General features: G+C 45.1%; 1 protein-coding gene across 4 annotated transcripts in view; it reads right to left on the bottom strand.

Moving 5' to 3' along the window:
• Positions 1 to 20,828, bottom strand: part of PLEKHH2 (pleckstrin homology, MyTH4 and FERM domain containing H2) — a 230,063-nt gene that overhangs the window by 78,291 nt on the left and 130,944 nt on the right. For all 4 annotated transcript variants that reach the window (XM_029593328.1, XM_029593325.1, XM_029593326.1 and 1 more), the window contains 3 exons: positions 13,758 to 13,838; positions 10,886 to 11,065; positions 8,990 to 9,098 (listed from right to left, as the gene is read on the bottom strand). In XM_029593328.1, coding sequence (XP_029449188.1) covers positions 8,990 to 9,098; positions 10,886 to 11,065; positions 13,758 to 13,838 — 370 coding nt within the window. The remainder of the gene's footprint in view (positions 1 to 8,989; positions 9,099 to 10,885; positions 11,066 to 13,757; positions 13,839 to 20,828) is intronic.

Below are 20,828 nucleotides of genomic sequence, written 5' to 3'. Positions count from 1 at the left end.
TAGCTTGTGATTGTTTATCCAAAATGGAGTCCAGGACTGATTGAAATCACCCCCTACAATTAATTTAGTAGACCCATCCATATTGTGTGAGAGGAAAGTTGCTTAAAAAAAAGTCAGGGTCATCTGAGTTTGGAGCATATATGATGAAAAAGGAAAACCTTCACCTCCAATAGTGATCAATGCTGACACCCATCTCCTGTAAGCGTTAGTTGTGTGGCTTAGAACTTGGGCCCCAAGGCACTTGAGAAGAATGGAAATTCCCCATTTCTTTTTAACTGCTGGGCTAAAAAGCACCTCACCCACCCAATTTGTTTCAGTTTAAGCGATTCTAAAGAGAAGATATGTGTTTCTTGTATCACAGCCACATCGACCTCCAATGATTTTAAATACATCAGTATTTTATTGTGCTTAATGGGGTATGAGAGACCATTAACATTCAGAGAAACAACATTAATATCATAAATGTAATCCATGGGGGGCGTGGCTTCTGCGGCCGATGGGCGAGGACATCTGAGGTTTGAGCTCCGTCCCCCACAAGACATAAAACCATATTTTTTGGGCATTAATACACATGAAACACCACCAAATACAGAGCACAGGCTCCTTCAAACATCCTGCGTCTCAGAATGATGACAAAACGAAAGACAGCTGATCTTAAGCAATTCTCCTATGGCAAATTGCTTCCGGATGCCGGGCCCGAGGACAATGATCAGGCCGGACTAAATTTAGTATCAGCCGACCTTAGCAACGACGCAGCTGAAGCCCTCACCAAAACCGGTATGAATCTTACAAGCGATTCACTATCGAGAGAGGAGATAAAGGAATGGTTTATGGAAATCCGTGCGGATTTGAAACAGCACAAGACTGACTTACTAGCTTGGAAGGCGAGCTTATCAGACAGGTGAACTGTGTCATACAGCCAAGTCAGCTCCCTGGGCAAGATGTCACAAGACCAGATCACGTGGTCAGATCAGCTCCCTCGCCAGATGTCACGCGCCCTGGTCAGGAACTATCATGCGCCAGAGGTGGGGTCCATCAGTCCGAAGTGAAAAAGAGACCTTAGTTCATGCTCCTATGTATGAGCTCTTACATATGTGGCACCCCTATGGGTTGGCAAACAAATAAGAGAGCATATATCTGATCCCCCCACACTGACAATAAACCACACTAAGGGAATCCTTCACTAACAATCAAAAGTTATGCCTCCCTTCCAGCAGATGGAGTCAGAGAAAAGCTGAAAAGACCCCCTAGATATACTGGTGTGCCACCTGCGATCCCTCAGTATAAAGAATATCAAAGCAAAATGAAACATAGAAACTATCCACTCTGTCTTATTATTAAATTTGTTGGGGGTTTTTTTAAAACAACTAATGACTAGATCAAGTAGAAAAAAGCGTTCTAAAAATACAAGAAAACTTGACTTCCCGTCTGTAACCCGAAAAAGTTGGAAAATTTTGCCGAAATTAACACAGCATCTCGCGTGTCTGTACTCTGCAGCGGCAGGAACTATAAAGAGAAACAACAAGAATACAAGTGGAGTCTCCTGCAATCAACTTACTTGGGCAGGCGTCTGGACTGATCCTTGGTACTACAGGAACGAAAATTATCAGGTAAGAAACTAATTTTCCTTTCCCTGTACGTACCAGGATCAGTCCAGACTGCTGGGGTGTACCCGAGCCGCCTTAAATGGGGTGGGACCCGGAGAGTCCCGCTCGAAGCACACTGCTTCCAAAAGAATCCACAGATGGATCCCGGACATCTTACCGGTAATGTCTAGCAAACGTGTGCAATGACTTCCAAGTGGCCGCTCTGCAAATTTCCTGGGGCGAAACACATTGACTTTCAGCCCTGATGCCGCCTGAGATCGGAGAGAGTGAGCCTTAAGACCGTCAGGGACCGGATGTCCATGACAGATGTACGTGGAAGCAATAGCGTCCTTTAACCAGCGGGCGAGAGTAGTCTTGGAAGCCTGACGTCCCTTCTTGGGACCATTCCACAAAACAAATAGATGATCGGATCGCCGAAAATCATTAGTTACCATTCTGAAAAGCTTGAGCAAGGTAAATGTGTGCTTCCTCAAAGGCTGCCATGTACAGGCAAGCCACAGACGGGGCTACCGGGGACCCCGTGGGAATCCCCTTAAATTTGTCTATAATACTCATCTTGATATGTGAAAAAAAAATTTTGATGACTATCTCGGATAATTGCATAATAACTCCAGCCCGGACGCTACTGATCTCTCTCTTGTCTAATATCTGCTGGATAATCTCCAACGCACGTGTCTGAGGAATATTAGTATACAACGCCGTTACGTCTGCTGTAACTAATAACGATCCCCCCATAGATTCAGGAATGCCATTTAATTGATTAATGAAATCTGTGGAATCACAGATGTATAGCTCTTGAATTCTGTGAAAGTTGAGCTATATAGAAATTATGGATTATATATGGGTAACATTTGTGTTATATATTTATAGAGGAATATAACAAATACTGTTAAATTAAGTAAGTATGATTGGCTTTTGTGGGAATATGTCGGTGTTGTGAATTATAAATACAAAATTGTGGAGATATTTATTGTCTATGTATTTTCCAGATGCTCAGTTTTGAAAGAAATTTTTGGCGATACAACTAAGAAGTGGTTACATATTCCCCTGAGGAAATCCTAGTCAGGTGAAACAAGGAACCTTGTTGGGATCAATAATTTTGAATACAAGGACCAACTACTTTGAATGCAGGAGCCAATAATAACTAGTTGATGGGATGGAGTTATGATATAAAGAAGTGGAGAGAATTAGATTTTAAGGGCGAGCATTAAAGTATTTTATTGGGAAAGTGTTTTTAGGGGGTGAGCATGAGGTGTGAATGTGGATATAATTGTTATTAGTGGGGTATTGGGTATAGGTATGTCCGGGTAAAAAAATAAAAAATTGAAACAATATGATTCATGACTGTTGTATATTTATGTCTGTTAAATTAATACATGGTACAGAGATGTATGATAATTGATATATAAAATTTATTTATTTATTTATTTATTTAAGGTTTTTCTATACCGGCATTCATGAAAGCATTCACATCATGCCGGTTTACATGAAACAGGGGTGTGAAGAAACAACCAAGAACATAAATAAACGTGAAGAAGAGATGCAGTTACAATTAACAGGGGCTGATAACTGGGAGGGGGAAAATAGAAAGAGAAAAAGGAGGTTAATTATATACAATAGTACAGTATATATACACAATCCGAAATATACAGTTGCTGAGTGGAGTCTTTAATGGTGGGCGTGTTAAGTGGAGTTCGGGAAGGCTTGCCTAAACAGCCATGTCTTAAGTCTTTTCCTAAAAGTTAGGAGGCATGGCTCATTTCTGAGATCTGGTGGGATGGTGTTCCATAATTGTGGGCCTGCTGTGGAGAAGGCTCGGTGTCTTAAGGTACTGTGGTTAGTGGTTTTTGTAGGTGGAACAATGAGGCATCCTTTGTAAGCTTCTCTGGTCGGTCTTGTGGATCTGTGTGAATGTATAGGAATTTGTAGGTCAATTGTGGTGTGTTGGTGAATGATTTTGTATATTAAGGTGATAGATTTGTAAATTACTCTGAAATGAATTGGTAACCAGTGGAGGTCTTTTAGGACTGGGGAGATATGGTCTCTCTTCCTGGTGTTAGTAACGTGGTGTAAAATAACGTGGTGTAAAATAACGTGTATTGGATATATGGGGATAAGTGCAATAGAATAAAATTGTTTGCATTTGTAAAATGAAGTGTTGAGTGTATGTATTAGACATTGTAATATACTCATCTAATATACATGTATAAAAAAATATATATCTTGTTGTTTAGTGAGTTGGGAGTAATTAACTTTTGATTGTTAATGAAGGACCCCTATGGGTTGGCCACTAGATGTCATTATGTCCCTGCACAGAACCCACCATCTATGAACTTTCCATCCCTTTCAGCCCTTCCCAACATGGAGGATCTGGATTGGACACCTCATCCTATTTAATTGTTAAAGAATTAGAAAACATTTAATTGAACACCCAGTGCCTTGACTTGCCTGGTTTCTCCCAGCATCTCACACCCTGGGGTGCAGCAGCTGACACCATACAGAGAAACACACACCACTGTGTGGGCCATAAGTGAGAGCTTGCCCCCCCCACACACACAAAATGGATTACACCCTTGGGACAGAGAGTAAAGTTATGGGAGAAGTGCTAGCCAAAGCAGCCCGGAAGAAAAATAAATTTGCTTGTATGCCCTTGGGACTAAAACCCCACTAAGCGTTACACACACACACACAACACACATCTATATAATCTATCTATATCTATAGATAGATAGATAGATATCCTGGCTTTTAAAAACAGCCTGGGAGAGGGGCTCAAGGCAGAGGGTGAGAAGGCATACTTAACACCATCAGAAGATGTGCCTGAGCCATTGGTCCTTGCCCCTCCCTCTGACCAAGCAGACGAACTTCAGTATTCTGGAGAGCACTGCATGGACAGTAAACTACAGTATCTTTCACAACTCAGCAACTAAGACCTCTCCAGGGTGAGACTGAAAGTATCTTCTAAAGTTATGGGTATAGTTAACTCAGCTGATTAATAACATCCTAAGCAAGTCAAAGTTATCTTGATGTGTCTTTCTCTGAGTTCATCTATGAAATGCAAAGTTTTAATCATTGTAAGTACATGCTATGTTAAGGATTGTATTATAAGTTTCTTCCCTCAGAAGCATGAATTGTCTGTATTACTCTAACTGGTAATCCTGACATGTCTGACCATAAAAACGTCCGATTCTGAGATAAACAGTTATCCTTTCCTGGATTTTTCAGATTGCATATAAGGTAAATAGATAATAATTTGCAATAGCACTGCTATTCTCCAGAGAGCCAGGGAGAGAGAGAAGGGGGAGGAAATCAGGCTATAGCCTACAGGCTACTGGATACCTTTATATTGCTTACAACCCTACAGATTAAACACCATGGTTTAGAGAAACTGAAACCCATGTTAACCTTCTCTTGTCTATCAGATTAAAAAAGAGCTGGTCACTTAAGCACCAATCCCAAGGTTACTCAGTCTCGTAAACAAAAACACATGATTCATCAAATCAAATGCACCTGACTGATCCAATTGTGCAAGAAATCCAGAATCCCCTTTATTTGACACTAATCTAAGATCATCAACTACAGTTAATAACACCATTTTGGTGCTAAAAACTTCTCTAAAGCCAGATTATGAGTAATTCAAAAGAGAATAAACCTCAAGATACTACTGGAGCTGAATAGCAACAGCATGTTTAGTTACTTTCAATACAAGGGCAAGATTAGAAATGGGTCTATAGCTTTTGCATGGTGAAGGTTTCATCGATAGCTTTTTAACAATGACAGCCAGAATTGAATCATTTAAAGAAAGGAGAAAGCTACTCCTTTTAAAAAGAACACTAACAAAAGCAGCCAGCCAGCCAAATATTCATCAATTCAGTCATACCATACAATAAAGATGCTGGACATAGATGAAGACAACATCTTCCCTTATTAAATTTAGCAACATTGGACTTAATATCAGCAAGAGTGACTTCAGAAAACTCCGACTAGTGTTTCTTGATGCAACTAGAAGTAGATAACTAGTACCATCTGATTATAACTAAATTATCCACTCTCCTCTTTTCAGGATGTACTTGAACCTTTGAGGAAGAGTGATGCAGTTTATTCCTCTGACAAATAAAAGGAGATCTAAGTACTCCAATCTGCCTTCTAAAAATGAGTGCTATTTGCTCACAATTTAAAAAAAAAAAAAAAAAAAAAAAAAAAAAAGAATCACCAATATCTGGTTTGACTGAGGAATCCTTAAGGATCTGTACTTGGACTGGTGCTTTTCAATATATTTATAAATGATCTGGAAAGGAATACGACAAGTAAGGTAATCACATTTGCAGATGATACAAAATTATTCAGAGTAGTTAAATCACAAGCAGATTGTGATAAATTGCAGGAGGACCTTGTGAGACTAGAAGATTGGGCATCCAAATGGCAGATGTGTTGCGATCCCGGGGCGGCCCCGGGATCGGCACTCACCCCGCCGTGGGTCCGCGGGCACCTCTCCCTCTTCGGGACCTCGGGCGCAGCTTCCCCCTCGCAGCTCGACTCCGCGCGGGCCTGCAGGGCCCTCTGGCACCGTGCTCCAGCATCCTCTTCGCCGTCGGCGTCCTCCCGCGGCTAGCTCCGCCCCCTAGGCCCGCGCGCGCGTCTCTCCCTCCAATTTAAAGGGGCCAGTGCGGGAAATTCTGAAGACTGCCTCCGGTGACGTCAGACGCTGCAGGGCTACTTAAACCCTGCAGTTGCTCCTCTCCAGTGCCTTGCAACGAGGTTCCCAGGTTTACCCTGTCTCCAGTTGCTGCGTTCCTGTACTCTCCTGATTTCCTGTGGTTCCTGATCCTGGACTGGCTTACAGTGATTCTCGGCTTCTGACTCTGGACTGGCTTACAACGATTCTTGGCTTCTGACCCCGGTGCGGCTTACGGTGATCCCTCTGGCTCTTGACCTCGGACTGGCTTACGACGACTCCCTGGTCTCGGACCCCGGTTTGGCTTACAGCGATCCTTTGGCTTCTGATCCCGGACTGGCAAGCGACGATTCTCTGGTACACGACTCTGGACTGGTGAGCAACGACCTTGGACTCCGTCTGACTCCGCCCCCGCGGGCTCTCCTAAGTCCCAGCGGCCGGGTCCCTACGGGCTCCTCCTGGGGGGACGCCGGCTTCCAGGGTGAATCTCCTAAGTCCCAGCAGCCGAACTCCTACGAGCTCCTCTCGGGGGAGGGTCGGCTTCCAGGGCGAAGATCTTCTCACCATTGTACCAGCTCCACCGCTTCATCCTTCCTTGCCTCGGCCCTTGGTCGCATAGGGCTTCCCAGGATCTTCCTCCAGCCACCCACAACTCCGTCCTTGCCGCCTTCCGATCGGGACCTCCGCTGTCACCTCGCTCAGCGGCTCACCCTCTGGTTCCGATCGGTCCAAGGGTCCACGAATCCAACAAGATGAAATTTAATGTGGACAAGTGCAAGGTGTTGCATGTAGGGGAAAATACCCATGCAGTTGTTACATGATGTTAGGTTCCATATTAGGAGCTACCACCCAGGAAAGAGATCTAGGCGTCAAGGTGGATAACACATTGAAATCATCAGCTCAGTATACTGTGGCAGTCAAAAAAGCAAACAGAATGTTAGGAAATATTAAGAAGGGAATGGTGGATAAAATAGAAAATGTCATAATGCCTCTGTATTGCTCCATGGTGAGACAAGTACTGTGTACAATTCTGGTCGCCACATCTCAAAAAAGATGTAGTTGAACTGGAGAAGGTACAGAGAAGGGCGACCAAAATGATATAGGGGATGGAATAGCTCCCCTATGAAGAAAGGCTAAAGAGGTTAGGGCTGTTCAGCTTCAAGCAGAGACAGTTGAAGGGGAGATATGATAGAAGTCTTTGAAATCTTGAGAGGTCTAGAACAGGTAAATGTAAACCCGTTATTTACTTTTTCAGATAATAGAAGGACTGGGAGCACTCCATGAAGTTAGCAGGTAGCACATTTAAAACTAATCAGAGAAAATTCTTTTTTACTCAACGCACAATTAAGCTCTGGAATTTGCTGCTACAGGATGTGGTTAGTGCAGTTAAGACAGCTGGGTTTAAAAATGGTTTGGATAAGTTCTTGGAAGAGAAATCCATTAACTGGTATTAATCAAGTTGACTTAGGGAGTAGCATGGGATCTACTTAGTATTTGGGTACTTTCCAGGTATTTGTGACTTGGATTGGCCACTGTTGGAAACAGGATGCTGGGCTTGATGAATCCTTGGTCTGACCCAGTATGGCAATTTCTTATGTTCTTATTACCAATTGAAAATAATTCATGAGTGCAATTTTACCTTCCAGAATCAAATCCGTATAACACATTTTCTTGGCCATACAAATATCAATTTTGTATTTTTTTATATTTTGCACATCAAGAGGCTTTATTCTCCAGATCGCCAGAATGTTGCCAAATTCTCCTTTTTTGGAAACTTTAAGCAAATCTGAGTACCAGAATGAAACCTTCTTTTCCAATGGTTGCTTTAATTTTTAGAGAAGCCACCTTATGAAATGCCACAGTCAAAGCGGAATGCCAAAACAAGGCTTAACTCCTTTAAAGAACAATCCTGTTCCAAAAAAGGATCAAGAGAAACATCTTCACTAAAGTGCAGACCGTACATTTTCCCTCTAGACAACATCTTCACGCTGTTATATCTATCTACAGTAAAATGACAGACAGCGTGGATAGAAAACTCTAAAAAAAAATTGGTCAGACCAAATAGTGGTGAGGGTTTAATGCTAGAAATAAGATATTCATCCCCTTTGCATCTTCGGTGCCAACAACAAGCCAACAGTGTGTCTAGCCACATGAGTGGGCACAAAATTTATCTGACGTGGTCCAAGAACAGACACAGATGAGATAAAATGAGCTTCCTGAGCAACAGATGGGTCATGAAAATTCAAATTAATATACCTAACTACCAATACCAGTGAGTATTCCAAACTAACAAACGAAATATAAGAAATTAATTAATCTAGTTCAATAGCAGTACCCTTAGGCCACCTGTAAACCAGAAGAAAAATTACCAGCTGAAGTCCACAACTGAAAAAATGCAAATATTCACATCCAGTGGGGAACTGTTTCAAATCTAGGTTACAGAGCACAACAAATTTCTTAAAAATCTCTGCTAAACCTCCATCTCGCCTTCCTATTCTAGGTAAATTATTTATAACCCAGCCAGGGGGGTAAAGTGTGTCCAAAACAGGTCCCTCAAAGTGGAACTTAAAATCTTGGATCAAATCATGAATAGCTAATGACTTATTAATAACAGAGTGAGAATTAAAATAGACATTTAAACTTATTAGAGAGAAGTAACTCGAGGGAATACACCTTAAGAAGAACCGAGGGCCGTCCAGTAACTTACATGATTCTCCTTCTAAATTCAGCAGTTTGCAAACAAGCTGTTCAAATTCAGATCCGACGTTCACGGATGTGCTTCCTGCAGCGACGGTAAGGTGATACAGCCAGGTGTCCTGGGAAAACAGAACATGCATCTTCGGCTTTAGTGACTGCTTGTTTGCCAAAGTTTTCTCTCTCATCACATAACAAAAAAAAACAAAAAAAAAACTTGAAGGGAAAAAAAAAGTATCCAGAATCTGGGATGAAATTCTTGCCATTAAACACTCATGCATCCTGCAGGACAGCCAAGGCACAGCTGTCAGCGACACCAGGGGACCAGCCAGAGAGTATTATGGAGCATAGAGGAACGAGCATTGCTCTCGCCAGCACATGAACTAGCTGTGGTCTCCATGTTGTAATGGGAAGATAGAAAGAACAATGGAACAAACCAGTCTGTAGGGCTTCAAGGAAGGAGATGGAGAGGGTTCTTGCAGGAGAGGATTAACAGAAGGAATCACAGATCCGTTTAGGCAGAAAAAAAACTTTCACCAGCGGAACTGAGCAGTCTCGTTCCCGCTAATCTCAGTCAGAGCAGACAGGCCAGTTTGTGAAGGGCATCCCAGGGGAACCATGCAAATCATCCTGCCTCCTGAGCACACAGAGAGGCGAGGGTGGGGATGGAGGGTAATTTTCTAACAGTCCGCATCAGTCGGCCAGCAAATACGGGCGTAAGTTAACACCGATTTGCAAAGCAAATGTATGCAAGTCTGCTCTGAAAATGATTCCACCTGCTATTGTGCGCAGGGGAATTTTTCAAGAAAATCTACACACCTATCTTTGAAAATGCAAAAATCTGTGCGTAAGTGCATAATCCTCCCCAACCATGCCCTTGAGAACCCCTCCACTCAGTCTGGGTAAACTTATGTACATATAGGACACACAGTACCTGCCTACGTTCACCCGCATATCAGGCAAGCCATTTCCATGGGTAAAATGCTTTTCAGAATGACCCTCCCTATGTCAAAGTTAACAATACTGTTAACCCTTAATGGTGCACGGGAAGATCTGAAGGACGTCATAGATTTGGAAATTGCTAAGGGAGTGGGGAGAGGAAGCACTTTTTTTTACCGCAGCACTCCCTTTAAAATAAAACTACATTTAAACATGAGACTTTTAACTGCTGATCAGCTTGGAATGCTGCTGCTCCCAAATATAATGAGATCCATATTCGGTAGGCCGGTGAGCAGCAAAGTTATTTGGGTAAAGTTGCCTGGATGATTTTAGCCAAATATTCAGTGTGACTCGTCTTCCACTGAATATACTCAGCTAACGTTATCTGCCATAACTTTAGCCCTGCCTCTGAATATACCCAGTTAAAAGTTATCTGGGTAAGCTTAGCTGAACATCTCTATAACTAACCAGCTATATTCGAAATATACTAGTTAAATGAAAAACAAAACCAAACCCTTCCAGGAGAACAGGGATGAATCCCCCCTCCACTCCCCTAAAAAATGTCAGGGGGTAACCTGATTCCCAACCCTGTAAAGTAAAATTAAAAAACCATGGGCTATAGTGGTCCAAGGTCCCCCTACTCTGCCCCAATATCAAAAAAATACGCTCTGGCTCCATGACCCCTCCTGCCACCCACCTCATCCTCCCCACCCACCTGCCCCTCCCTGAGAAGTCCCAAAGCTACTGAGCGTGCGGAAGATTCTTACTGCTCCCGGTGGTGTCCTAGGTTGCTCTGACAGCAGTGCTGGTAGCGCACGCAGCAGAGAAAGCCCGTAGTATAAAAAGTCAGATGCAGATGAGGCTGAGGTAGCTGGGAATAAACAGGGCATAATATGGATGGCAAATCTACAGTGGCAGTCGGTATCATAATTCCACCTATGCAAGCCAAAGGTAAGATATGGTACAATACCTTCTCGTGTTTGGAGCCAATGAGAAGGTAGGTGGGTCCTTGCTCTTTGGGGTGGAGAGCAATGGTATAATGTGTCGATAATAAACTACGGCCGCTGGACTCATAGTCTTCATCAGAATCACAAGACCTGTCCACTTCTTCAACCTTTGCTTCCCAAAGCTTGATTTGACCGAGAGGAAACTGGGAAATAAGCATAAGAAATGATCAAGCCGCCTCCCCCCCCCTTTATCCTCCGCCCACAGGTAAAAACATCAGCAGATTTACAGGACAGTTCGTAGAAAAAGGAGCTCTCTCTCTCTCTCTCTCTGTGTGATTGTGCCAGCTGACATTACTGAGCGCCAACCGCCTCTGGCAGTGCTTGGAAGCCCCAGCAGAAGACCATGGCATTTTACATTATGGAGAGTATAATTTTAGGATAATGTCTTCTGCCAAGGGCGCAATCACTCTCACAAAATGAAACTGAAATTTTTTTTTTAATAAGTTTGAATTACTTTTATTATTTCAAAACCACTGCATCATAGTGAGATTCACCTGGCATCTATTGTCAGTTAATGAATGACTGGGAACAGGGTTCCATTTTCTGATCAACATTAGAACCTAAAGGGTCCATCCATATTCAAAGGGGTTTGTCTGGCTATGTTGGGGCTTAGCTAGACAAACCCTGGAATTTTAAATTTACCGCCAGTCTGAACACCCCAAGTTATCTGTCTAAGAGCTCGATTCATCAAGGTATTTTCCCCATAGACACAGAATGGGAGAAAAGCCTTAGTGAATCAGGCAGTAAGTGATTAACCGGATAAAATTTAGCAGGATAAGTCTGGGAGGGCCAAACTTATCTGGGTAAGTTAGCTGGACAATGATGATATTTGGCATCATCTGGCTAAGTTATCCAGATAAATTTAGGACTGCCTCAGAGAAGTCCTAAAGGTTTCTGGGTACGTTTACCCGGATAAAGAAGCTTAAGAGGCTATAGTGTCCATAGAGCTGGTTAAATAGAAATGGAAAAAAAAAGAAGGCGAGCAGAATGATCCCCCAGCCCCTCCCCACCCTCCAAAATAATTAAAACAATTTTGGGCTAGCACCCAATCTACCCCTCAACCTCCCAAATTAATTCAAAACAAGCAGCGGGCCATGGCCCCCACCGAGCCATTTCAATGTATGCCATGGACCGGGCCCCATCCTCTTGACACAATCGCAGCAATGTTGGTGGTTTGTGCTGCTGGCACTGCTGTTAGAGCAATTCAGGGCATGGCTGGAGCGGTATCGCTCTCCCGTCCTGGCTAATCTTGAAGGCTTGTGTGGGAGGGAGGGAGGTTCCCGGGTGACAGTTATCTGCTTCTTGGGAAGCCTGGTCTGAAATGAAATGCCTCAGGCTGGGGGGTGGTCTCCGGCCACTATGGCCTGTTACTTGTTTCTAATAGATTTGGGGAGGTTGGGGGCTGGGGAGGATCAGGGGCTAGCCCCCATCGTTGTTTTAATTATTCTTGGGCTGGGGTGGATGCAGAATGCTGCCACGAGCTGGAGGAATGTACCATGCTCCCGGGAGACGTGGAGCTGTTAGGCATTTCTAGGGGTGTGGGGAAAACTGCATTAAGGGTTGCGGGTGGGTGGGAGGTAGGAAGGCGCTGCCAAACCGTGTGGGGTTTGTTTTTTTTTGAACAATGTGGGTAGGGAGGCTCTTTGCTATGGCCTGCAACTTTTTAAAATTCTTCCAGAGGGCTTGAGATGGGATCAGATGCTGTGCCTGACATAATTTATACTGATTTTGGAGGGTGGGGATCGGGCCTGGAAGGGTAGATGCTTGCTATTTAACCAGCTATATTTTGCATATAGCCAGTTAAGGTTAAAGTTATCCGGGTATACATACCCGGATAATTTAAAACCTAACCAATTATATTCAAATATAGCTGTTTAGGTTTAAAAATTATCCGGGTGATGATACCCAATAACTTTAGCCAAGTATATTCAGCCAGAGACTTGTCCTGCTGAATATCTATGACAAGGTAAACAGCTAACTTTAGACAGATAACCTGTCTGCACCCTGGCTTAACTGAATATGGGCCTCACAGATACTGAAGAAGCTGAGACAAGGCATAAAGATGTTAACATAAAAACACTTTGTGATACACAAACCCACAGCAGGAAAAACATGTGAATCTGAAGAGTTCAATGCCAGGCCAACTTTCAGCTTGAAGTTATCTGAAATGCTGAATGTACTGGAGTACCCTGGGGTCACATTTCTGAATGAGTGTAACCTGCCCGCAGCGGCAGTGACAACCCTGAACACCTTGCTGGGCAGTTTGGATGGACCATTTGTCCTTTATCTGCCGTCACTTACTATGTTACTATAAAGCCATTCCCACTACCCTCCCAAACCACATGGGCGCTATTAAAAATATAGCTGGTGAAAAAACTTCAGAAGTCAATTTTCAAAATGACGCTTACCTGCAAAAATGCACGTATACTTGGCAGTCTGTACAAACCCAGATGATTTATAAGCGCACGGTGCCCTGGCGTGCTGCATTTGTATATTAGCCTGCCATGCGGTTAAAATTGCGTGCACACTCTCGCATGGCAAATAATGGCATAAAGTAAGACTACACAAAGGACGTTTTTGTGTCTTAAATGTATATGTGCGGTTTCCAACCCCACTCTCTGGAACTCCCACCACCCACCCACCCACCGGAACCCCTCTTTCTAATGAGGCTAAAAGTCCCCACAGATGTTTGGATGTCTAAAATGCACCCTGCCACTAATTCAGATTCAGCCAATCTAGCCACCCAGATCCTGACTCAGCCTTTGAAAATGTATCCCTAAATGTCTACTGCCACTTCCTGGGCTGTGAGAAGTACATACACACACATATACATACCTTATCTTCATGGCAGCGAAAATAAAATAACGTTTTTCCAACCAGTGTACACCAGACTCTCTTGGAATACCCATGTTTCACCTGAAAAACAGTTGCATGTTACTCTTTAACTCGCATCTGCTGCACATGGCTGTTTCCTAAGATACCTGGCATAGCATTGATGCCTCCCCTACTCGTATGCATGCGACTTATCTGCTTCCAGGTCACAGGCCACAAGTCAGTAAGTCAGTCCTGATCTTCCAGTTTCTGTTTCCAAGCTTTTCATGCTGAAAAGTCACCAGAACACTTTGTTACAGCAGCAGAAAGCCTAGGAACAGAGATACCTTTTCTGCCATCACTCAATTCCTTAGCCCTCAAGGAAGGAATATTAATATTAAGGATGCGCAGCCAGGGTTTTTTTTTTTTCACATTTCATTTCATTTTTATTAGTCCTTTGTTTGTTTTAGTGCGCACTAAACCGAGTTAGTACACACTAATTCGATTTAGCGCGCACTAAAAAAACTAGAGTGCATGAGAAACAAAAAAAAAAAAGAAGAAACAAATGCACATCCCTTTCCCCTCCAGTCTGGCTCTCTTACAGGCCGATTCAGTAAAGTCCGCGGGAGAGCGGAAGAACGCCCACTCTCCCGGCGCGCGCACCGGCCCTTTGCCGGTGCGCGCGATTCTGTATTTAAATTAGGTGACACGGTAAAAACGGGGAAAAAGAGGCGCTAGGGACACTAGCACGTCCCTAGCGCCTCCTTTTTGACAGGAACGGCGGCTGTCAACGGGTTTGACAGCTGATGCTCAATTTTGCCGGCGTCGGTTCTCGAGCCCGCTGACAGCCACAGGCTCGGAAACCGGACGCCGGCAAAATTGAGTGTCCGGTTTTCGACCCGACAGCCGTGGGCGAATTCAAATTTATTTATTTTTTTTAACTTTTCGGGACCGCTATGATATTAAGTCAGAGGGTGCACAGAAAAATTTTTACTGCTTTTCTGTGCACTTTCCTGGTGCCGGGTCACCTTTGGGTCGGCGCTAATTTCTGAAAGTAAAATGTGCGGCTTGGCTGACATTTTACTTTCTGTATCCCGCGCACATACCTAATAGGGCCATCAACATGCATTTGCATGTTGAGGGCGCTATTAGGTGCCACGGGTTGGACGCGCGTTTTCCTCCCCTTACTGAATAAGGGGTAAGGGAAAACGCGCGTCAAATAGCAGGCTAACTGTATCGGCCTGTTAGTAACTTGAAATATTTTATATGGCTCTTCTTTGAAAAGTCTGGCGGCTCCTGATCTTCAGCAAGGGAAATCCAGTTGAAATACAAGCTGAATGCAAGAGTCCGCAGACATTTCAAAGAAAAGCCATATAAAATATTTCAAATTACTAATTAATTTTAATTAATCAATTGTTGCCAGAGGATGTGGTTAGTGCAGTTAGTGTAGCTGCGTTCAAAAAAGGATTGCATAAGTTCTTGGAGAAGTCCATTACCTGCTATTAATTAAGTTGACTTAGAAAATAGCCACTGCTATTCCTAGCAATGGTAACATGGAATAGACTTAGTTTTTGGGTACTTGCCAGGTTCTTATGGCCTGGAATGGCCACTGTTGGAAACAGGATGCTGGGCTAAGGCTTGATGGACCCTTGGTCTGACCCAGTATGGCATGTTCTTATGTTCTTCTTATGTTCTTATTTTGTTATTTTAGAATGATTATGATATAATTTTACATGCTTTTACTATTTATAGGGTTATTTTATTTTAGCATTATTTTACTATTTTAGTTGTATTTATTGTTATTTTATTTTTATTGAATAAATTTAGGACTTGTCGTTAAAGACTGTCCATCAAATTATGTAAACCGACATGAGGTGTACACAATATGTTTCGGTATATAAAAATGCCTAAATAAATAAATAATCTCTAATTAATATACTGCCGATCAGTATATTATACATGCCAGCACTCTCCTGAAGCCAGTCAGTATGTATGCTTCTTTTAGATGTGGCAATCAAACTGCTGGTTTGGTGGAGAACAGTCCCCAGCTCGCTTTTCTGAAGAGTCACCCTTATGCAGCTGGACCAGTCCACTGTGGACTGTGGGGGAACTTTTTTTTCTTTGTGCAAGAGTGCTCATGATGCGTGTTTAGTTTATAGAACCTCTTCTTGTCATGTGCATATATGGAAAGATTTGCACCGTAATTGGGAACCTGCCTACGACACACATGGAAAATCCAGACATAACACCTTTTCTTTTTGTTGATAATTTGAAGTTATGCAGCTTTTGTGGCGTACACCTACATGACCAACTCCAAGGCCAGTAGTGACATACTGTGTTTGCTTGCAGTAGCAGCAAACAAAGTAAAAGCCAGTCATGGATGGGTCTTGAGTTCCTCCTATTGGGAACAGAAGTATACAGCAGTAGATTTTTTTTTTTTTTAATCCAACAGAAGGAACTGCTTGGAAACCTTGAAATTCAGCACCAGCTGTGCCCTGCCAATGACAGGAGAGACCGTGAGCATCTGCAACCCGAGATGCTACCGAACCCACTGAAGCTGCATGCCTGAGGCCACTAAACCTGAGTCTGGATTGCAAGGCAAAAGAGAACATTTGACTATTTTTCTGGAAAGAGAGAGAACTGGAAAATCATCCCAGCACAGACTACGGCAGAGCTCCCCAAACTATGGCCGATGGGCAACATTTGGCCCATGGACAACTTTTATCTGGCTCACCATAGCAGGATGGCCTTTAGGAGCTTCAGCCCGATCTGGGCTCGTAGACAACAAGCAAAATGGGAACTAGTGACCAAAGCTTCCAAGTGAGAAGGGTAGGAGAAAACAAGAATCTGGGAGGAGGAGGAGGGGAAGGGTAGCAGAGACAGAGAGGCATGGTCCTGTGCAGCCACTCTCATCAGCAGGGCAGTTTGCTTCATTACAGGGGGGACCCCTGGGCTCCCCACGTCATTGGAGGGGGACCGCAGGCCGGAGACACTGCCATAGGAGGAAGGAGACGGGTGCCCAGAAAAGATAATGAAGCTTTCTGAGAAGGGAGGGCAGACGCTCCTGAGAGAAGGTGGGCAGGGGGAGGAAGGAGGGGGAAAGGGAGATGCTGCAGGGGAAAGAAAAAGGTGCTGGGGCGGGGGGAGGAAAGGCATGGGAGGGATGCAGGGTGCGAGGTTCCTGGAGTGTAGCCAAGATCTGAAAAATACAGAAATATTACTGACACCATCAGCCACACCCCCACTCCTCTTCAGCAAATTATCCGGGGACCCTCCCCACCTTCCCACTCCTTCCCCCTCCAGTCTGGCTCTCTTAGTAATCTGAAATATTTTATATGGCTCTTCTTTGAAAAGTCTGGGGGCTCCTGATCTTCAGCAAGGGAAACCCAGTTGAAATACAAGCTGAGTGCAAGAGTCCGAGATATATGAACAGCATCTCGGCACCCCATAACTGCTTCCTTATGTAACTGATTTTGCTAATATATACTGCCTGTATTTTTATGTACCTTGCTCAGAGTTTCAACAGGTAAATGTGGGGGATAAAAATGTTCTAAATAAATAAGATAAATAAGACTGACAAACCTTTGACTTTGTTCCCCTGTCAGTGAAGTTAATAAAATGTCCAAAGGCATGCTTAGTTTTTTCAGGTTTTTTGTTTTTTTTACATTGCCTGCTACTTTCTAACTTGGAGCTATAGAAGCAATTGGTAAATATTTTTTTATTTTTTTACAAAGTGTAATAATCAACCTCTAGAAATCCTATCTTTAGAAACGAGTTGTGAATTTAAAACATTTAAAGTACTTTAAATATAAATCAAAACACCTTCACTGAGGGCAATTACAAAGAAAATTCCGTCTCCTGTGCATAATTGAAAGCAATGTTTTAGAATTTACACAGCAATCTTCAAAGGGATTAACGCAGGTTAAAAGCATTTTGTCCGTGTAAACCATTTGTCTAAAAGTTGTCCACCCTGTTTTTACTGTTTACTGTATTTTGGATACTTTATTCACTGACTGTAAAGGGGTTTTATTGACGTTGTCATTTTTAATTATTAATTGCCTCTAATATCTGTATAAGTTCCGATCCACAAATCTAAGGTAATAAATACATAAATAAAATAACAAAGGGGGCAATTTTCATACTCTTGGGATAAAGTTGACGGGCTCTTTTAACCTGCAGGGTTTGCACTGGTTCTCAGAGCAAAAGTATGCGTGTACTTCCACTTTAAAATGTGCCACTGGCAGAAAGTGCCCGTAGACATTGGCACCTGCTATTTCTGAGTAATTTTTTCATTGAAATAACAGGTCAGAGCCAGCGGTGGCCTCTGCCTCCCATTCTGTAGCGCTCAGGCTTGTGAACCCTTGGCCGACGGGAGGATGGTATTCGTTTCGGAGGATCCGTAGGTTCTCTCGTCGGGAGGCGAGGCAGAGCAGAAGACGGGACGAGCTGACCCTTGGCACTGGAGACTGAGGCAGCAGCGGAGACAGATGAAGGGACGAGAAGAGGAGCTGAGTCTTCACCCCTGGAAGTCTGTGGTCCCCCCAGGAGGAGTCCGTAGGGACTCAGACCCCTGGGACTTAGGTGGACCTTTGAGAGATCAGGAGTTGGTGCAAGGGTTGACTGGAGCTTCGCCCTGGAAGCCCGCGGTTCCCCCCGGGAGGAGCCCGTAGGGACCCGGGCCGCTGGGACTTAGGTGGGCCCTTGGAGACGGTAGTCTTGAAGGAGTCCTAGGTCGGGTGCCAGAGGGTTGTCACTCACCAGTCCGAAGTCGTGCACCAGAGAATCACCGTAAGCCAATCCGAAGTCAAGAACCGGGAACACCAGGATGAAGAGGAACAGCAATCCAAGCTCAAGGAACTCACCGAGGCAAGCAGACTAGATAGCGCTGGAGGACGTTGCCAAGTCGCTGGATGAGCAGAGGAAGCTGCCTTATATACTTCCCCTGCTCTGGCTGATAGAGAACAGGTGAAGCCATTTAAAGGGACTGGGTCCCTTTAAATCTGTGGAGGAGGCGCGGCCTCGCACCTAAGGATGGCGGCGGCCATCTTGGATTTCCCCCGTGGAGAGGAGACGCCGCTGGACGCCACGAGGGGGGAGCAGGACGGCTTCCCCTGCAGCAAGCAGCACCGGAGGCTGCGCAGGCGTAACGGCCCGAATCGGAGCCCTCCCCCGGGGCTCCCACAGCAAAGGAACGCCTCGAATCAGGTAGGGGGCCACGGTCGTGGGGCGCCACGGCCGCAGAACACAACAGTACCCCCCTCTTTAGGTCGTTTCCCCGGAGGCCTGGGTTTAGCTGGATGGTCCTTGTGGAACTGCTCGAGCAAACTCCAGTCCAGGATATTAGCCAGTGGTTCCCAGGAGTTCTCCTCGGGGCCGAAGCCTTCCCACACTATCAGGTATTCCCATTTCTTCCTGTGTTGCCTCACATCTAGAACCTCTCGGGCTTGATAGGTGATGTCATCTTCAGAGGCAACAGGTTGCGGGGTCGGAGGCGTGCTGGAAGGCCATGATAATACTAGAGGCTTCAGTAGGGAGACGTGGAATGTGTTGTGAATCTTGAGAGACGGAAGGAGACGAAGTTGATATGAGACAGCACCCACCTGCCGGATGATGGAAAATGGTCCGATGAATCGCGGGGCCAGTCGCGATGATGGCAGCTTCAACCGGATGAACTGTTTGCTCAACCAAATCTTTTGGCACGGCTTGAGAGGCGGGTACGGCCTTCTGTGCTGGTCCGCGTATCTCTTAGCTGCCTGGCCGGTCCTGATCAGGGCGCGTTGCGTGGATATCCACAGATGAGGTAACTCATCGGCGGAGAGTTGAGCTGTCGGAGATGCAACCATGATGGGAACGGGCAGTGGCAGGCGTGGCTGCTTCCCATACACTATCTGAAACGGGGAGGACCCCGTAGCTGCTGAGACATGGGAATTCAGTGCAAATTCGGCCCAGGGTAGCAGACTAGCCCAGTCATCTTGTATCTCATTAACATACAGACGAAGGAATTGCTTCAATGTCTGGTTTGTTCTCTCTGCGAGACCGTTGGTTTGTGGATGGTAGGCGGACGTGTAATCTAGGGTGACGTCGACCTTCTGGCAAAGGGCCCTCCAGAATTTGGTGGTAAATTGGGGCCCTCGATCAGACAGGATGCCTTTGGGTAGGCCATGAAGCCGGAAGATGTGCTGGACGAAAAGCTGAGCCAGCTGTGGTGCGGACGGCAACCCTGGCAAAGGCACGAAGTGCGCCATCTTGCTAAAACGGTCGACAACCACTCATATTACCGTGTTGCCATTGGATAGTGGCAGATCCACCACAAAGTCAGTTGCCACATGGGTCCACGGTTCCGCAGGGGCAGGCAAAGTTTGAAGTAAGCCTGGGGTTGAACCGGAGATCCTCTTGTGGCGAGCACAGGTCTGGCAGGACTCCACGTATGCCCGGACATCCTTATGTACCTTGGGCCACCAGTAGTACCGGCGCAGATGCTGCAACGTGCGGGATTGCCCTGGGTGGCCGGAACAGCAGGAATCATGGGCCCACGCCAGCACTTGTTTCCGCAGGTGCGGCGGGACTAGGGTCTTCCCAGGCGGGATGGTAGTGGTAGTTGCCAGGAGAACCCGGGATGGGTCAATGATGTACTGTGGTTCCTCAGAACCCTCCGTGGAATCAAATACCCGTGATAGGGCATCAACCTTAGTATTCTTCTCAGCCAGTCTGTATCGGAAAATGAAGTTGAAATGGGGGAAGAACAGGGCCCACCGGGCTTGTCGGGGATTGAGCCGTTGTGCCCGGTGTAGGTACTCTAAATTTTTATGGTCTGTGAAGACCGTGAACTGGTGCTGTGCCCCCTCAAGCCATGGGCGCCACTCTTCTAAGGCCACTTTGATGGCCAAGAGCTCCTTGTCGCCAATGGCATAGTTCCGCTCAGCTGGCAAGAATTGGCAGGAGAGGAAGGCACACGGACGTAGCTTGTGGCCCTCGGAGGCCTGGCTCAGGACGGCCCCTACTCCCTCCGAAGATGTGTCCACTTCGATAAAGAATGGCCGTTGCGGATCCGGATGCCGAAGGCATGGTTGCTGCATGAATGCCTCCTTGAGACGA

The sequence above is a fragment of the Rhinatrema bivittatum genome, chromosome 3 (genome assembly GCF_901001135.1).
Source record: "Rhinatrema bivittatum chromosome 3, aRhiBiv1.1, whole genome shotgun sequence".
Lineage (NCBI taxonomy): Eukaryota > Metazoa > Chordata > Amphibia > Gymnophiona > Rhinatrematidae > Rhinatrema > Rhinatrema bivittatum.
The sequence above is the reverse complement of the archived record's forward strand: the minus strand, read 5'-3'. Positions and strand labels throughout refer to the sequence as shown.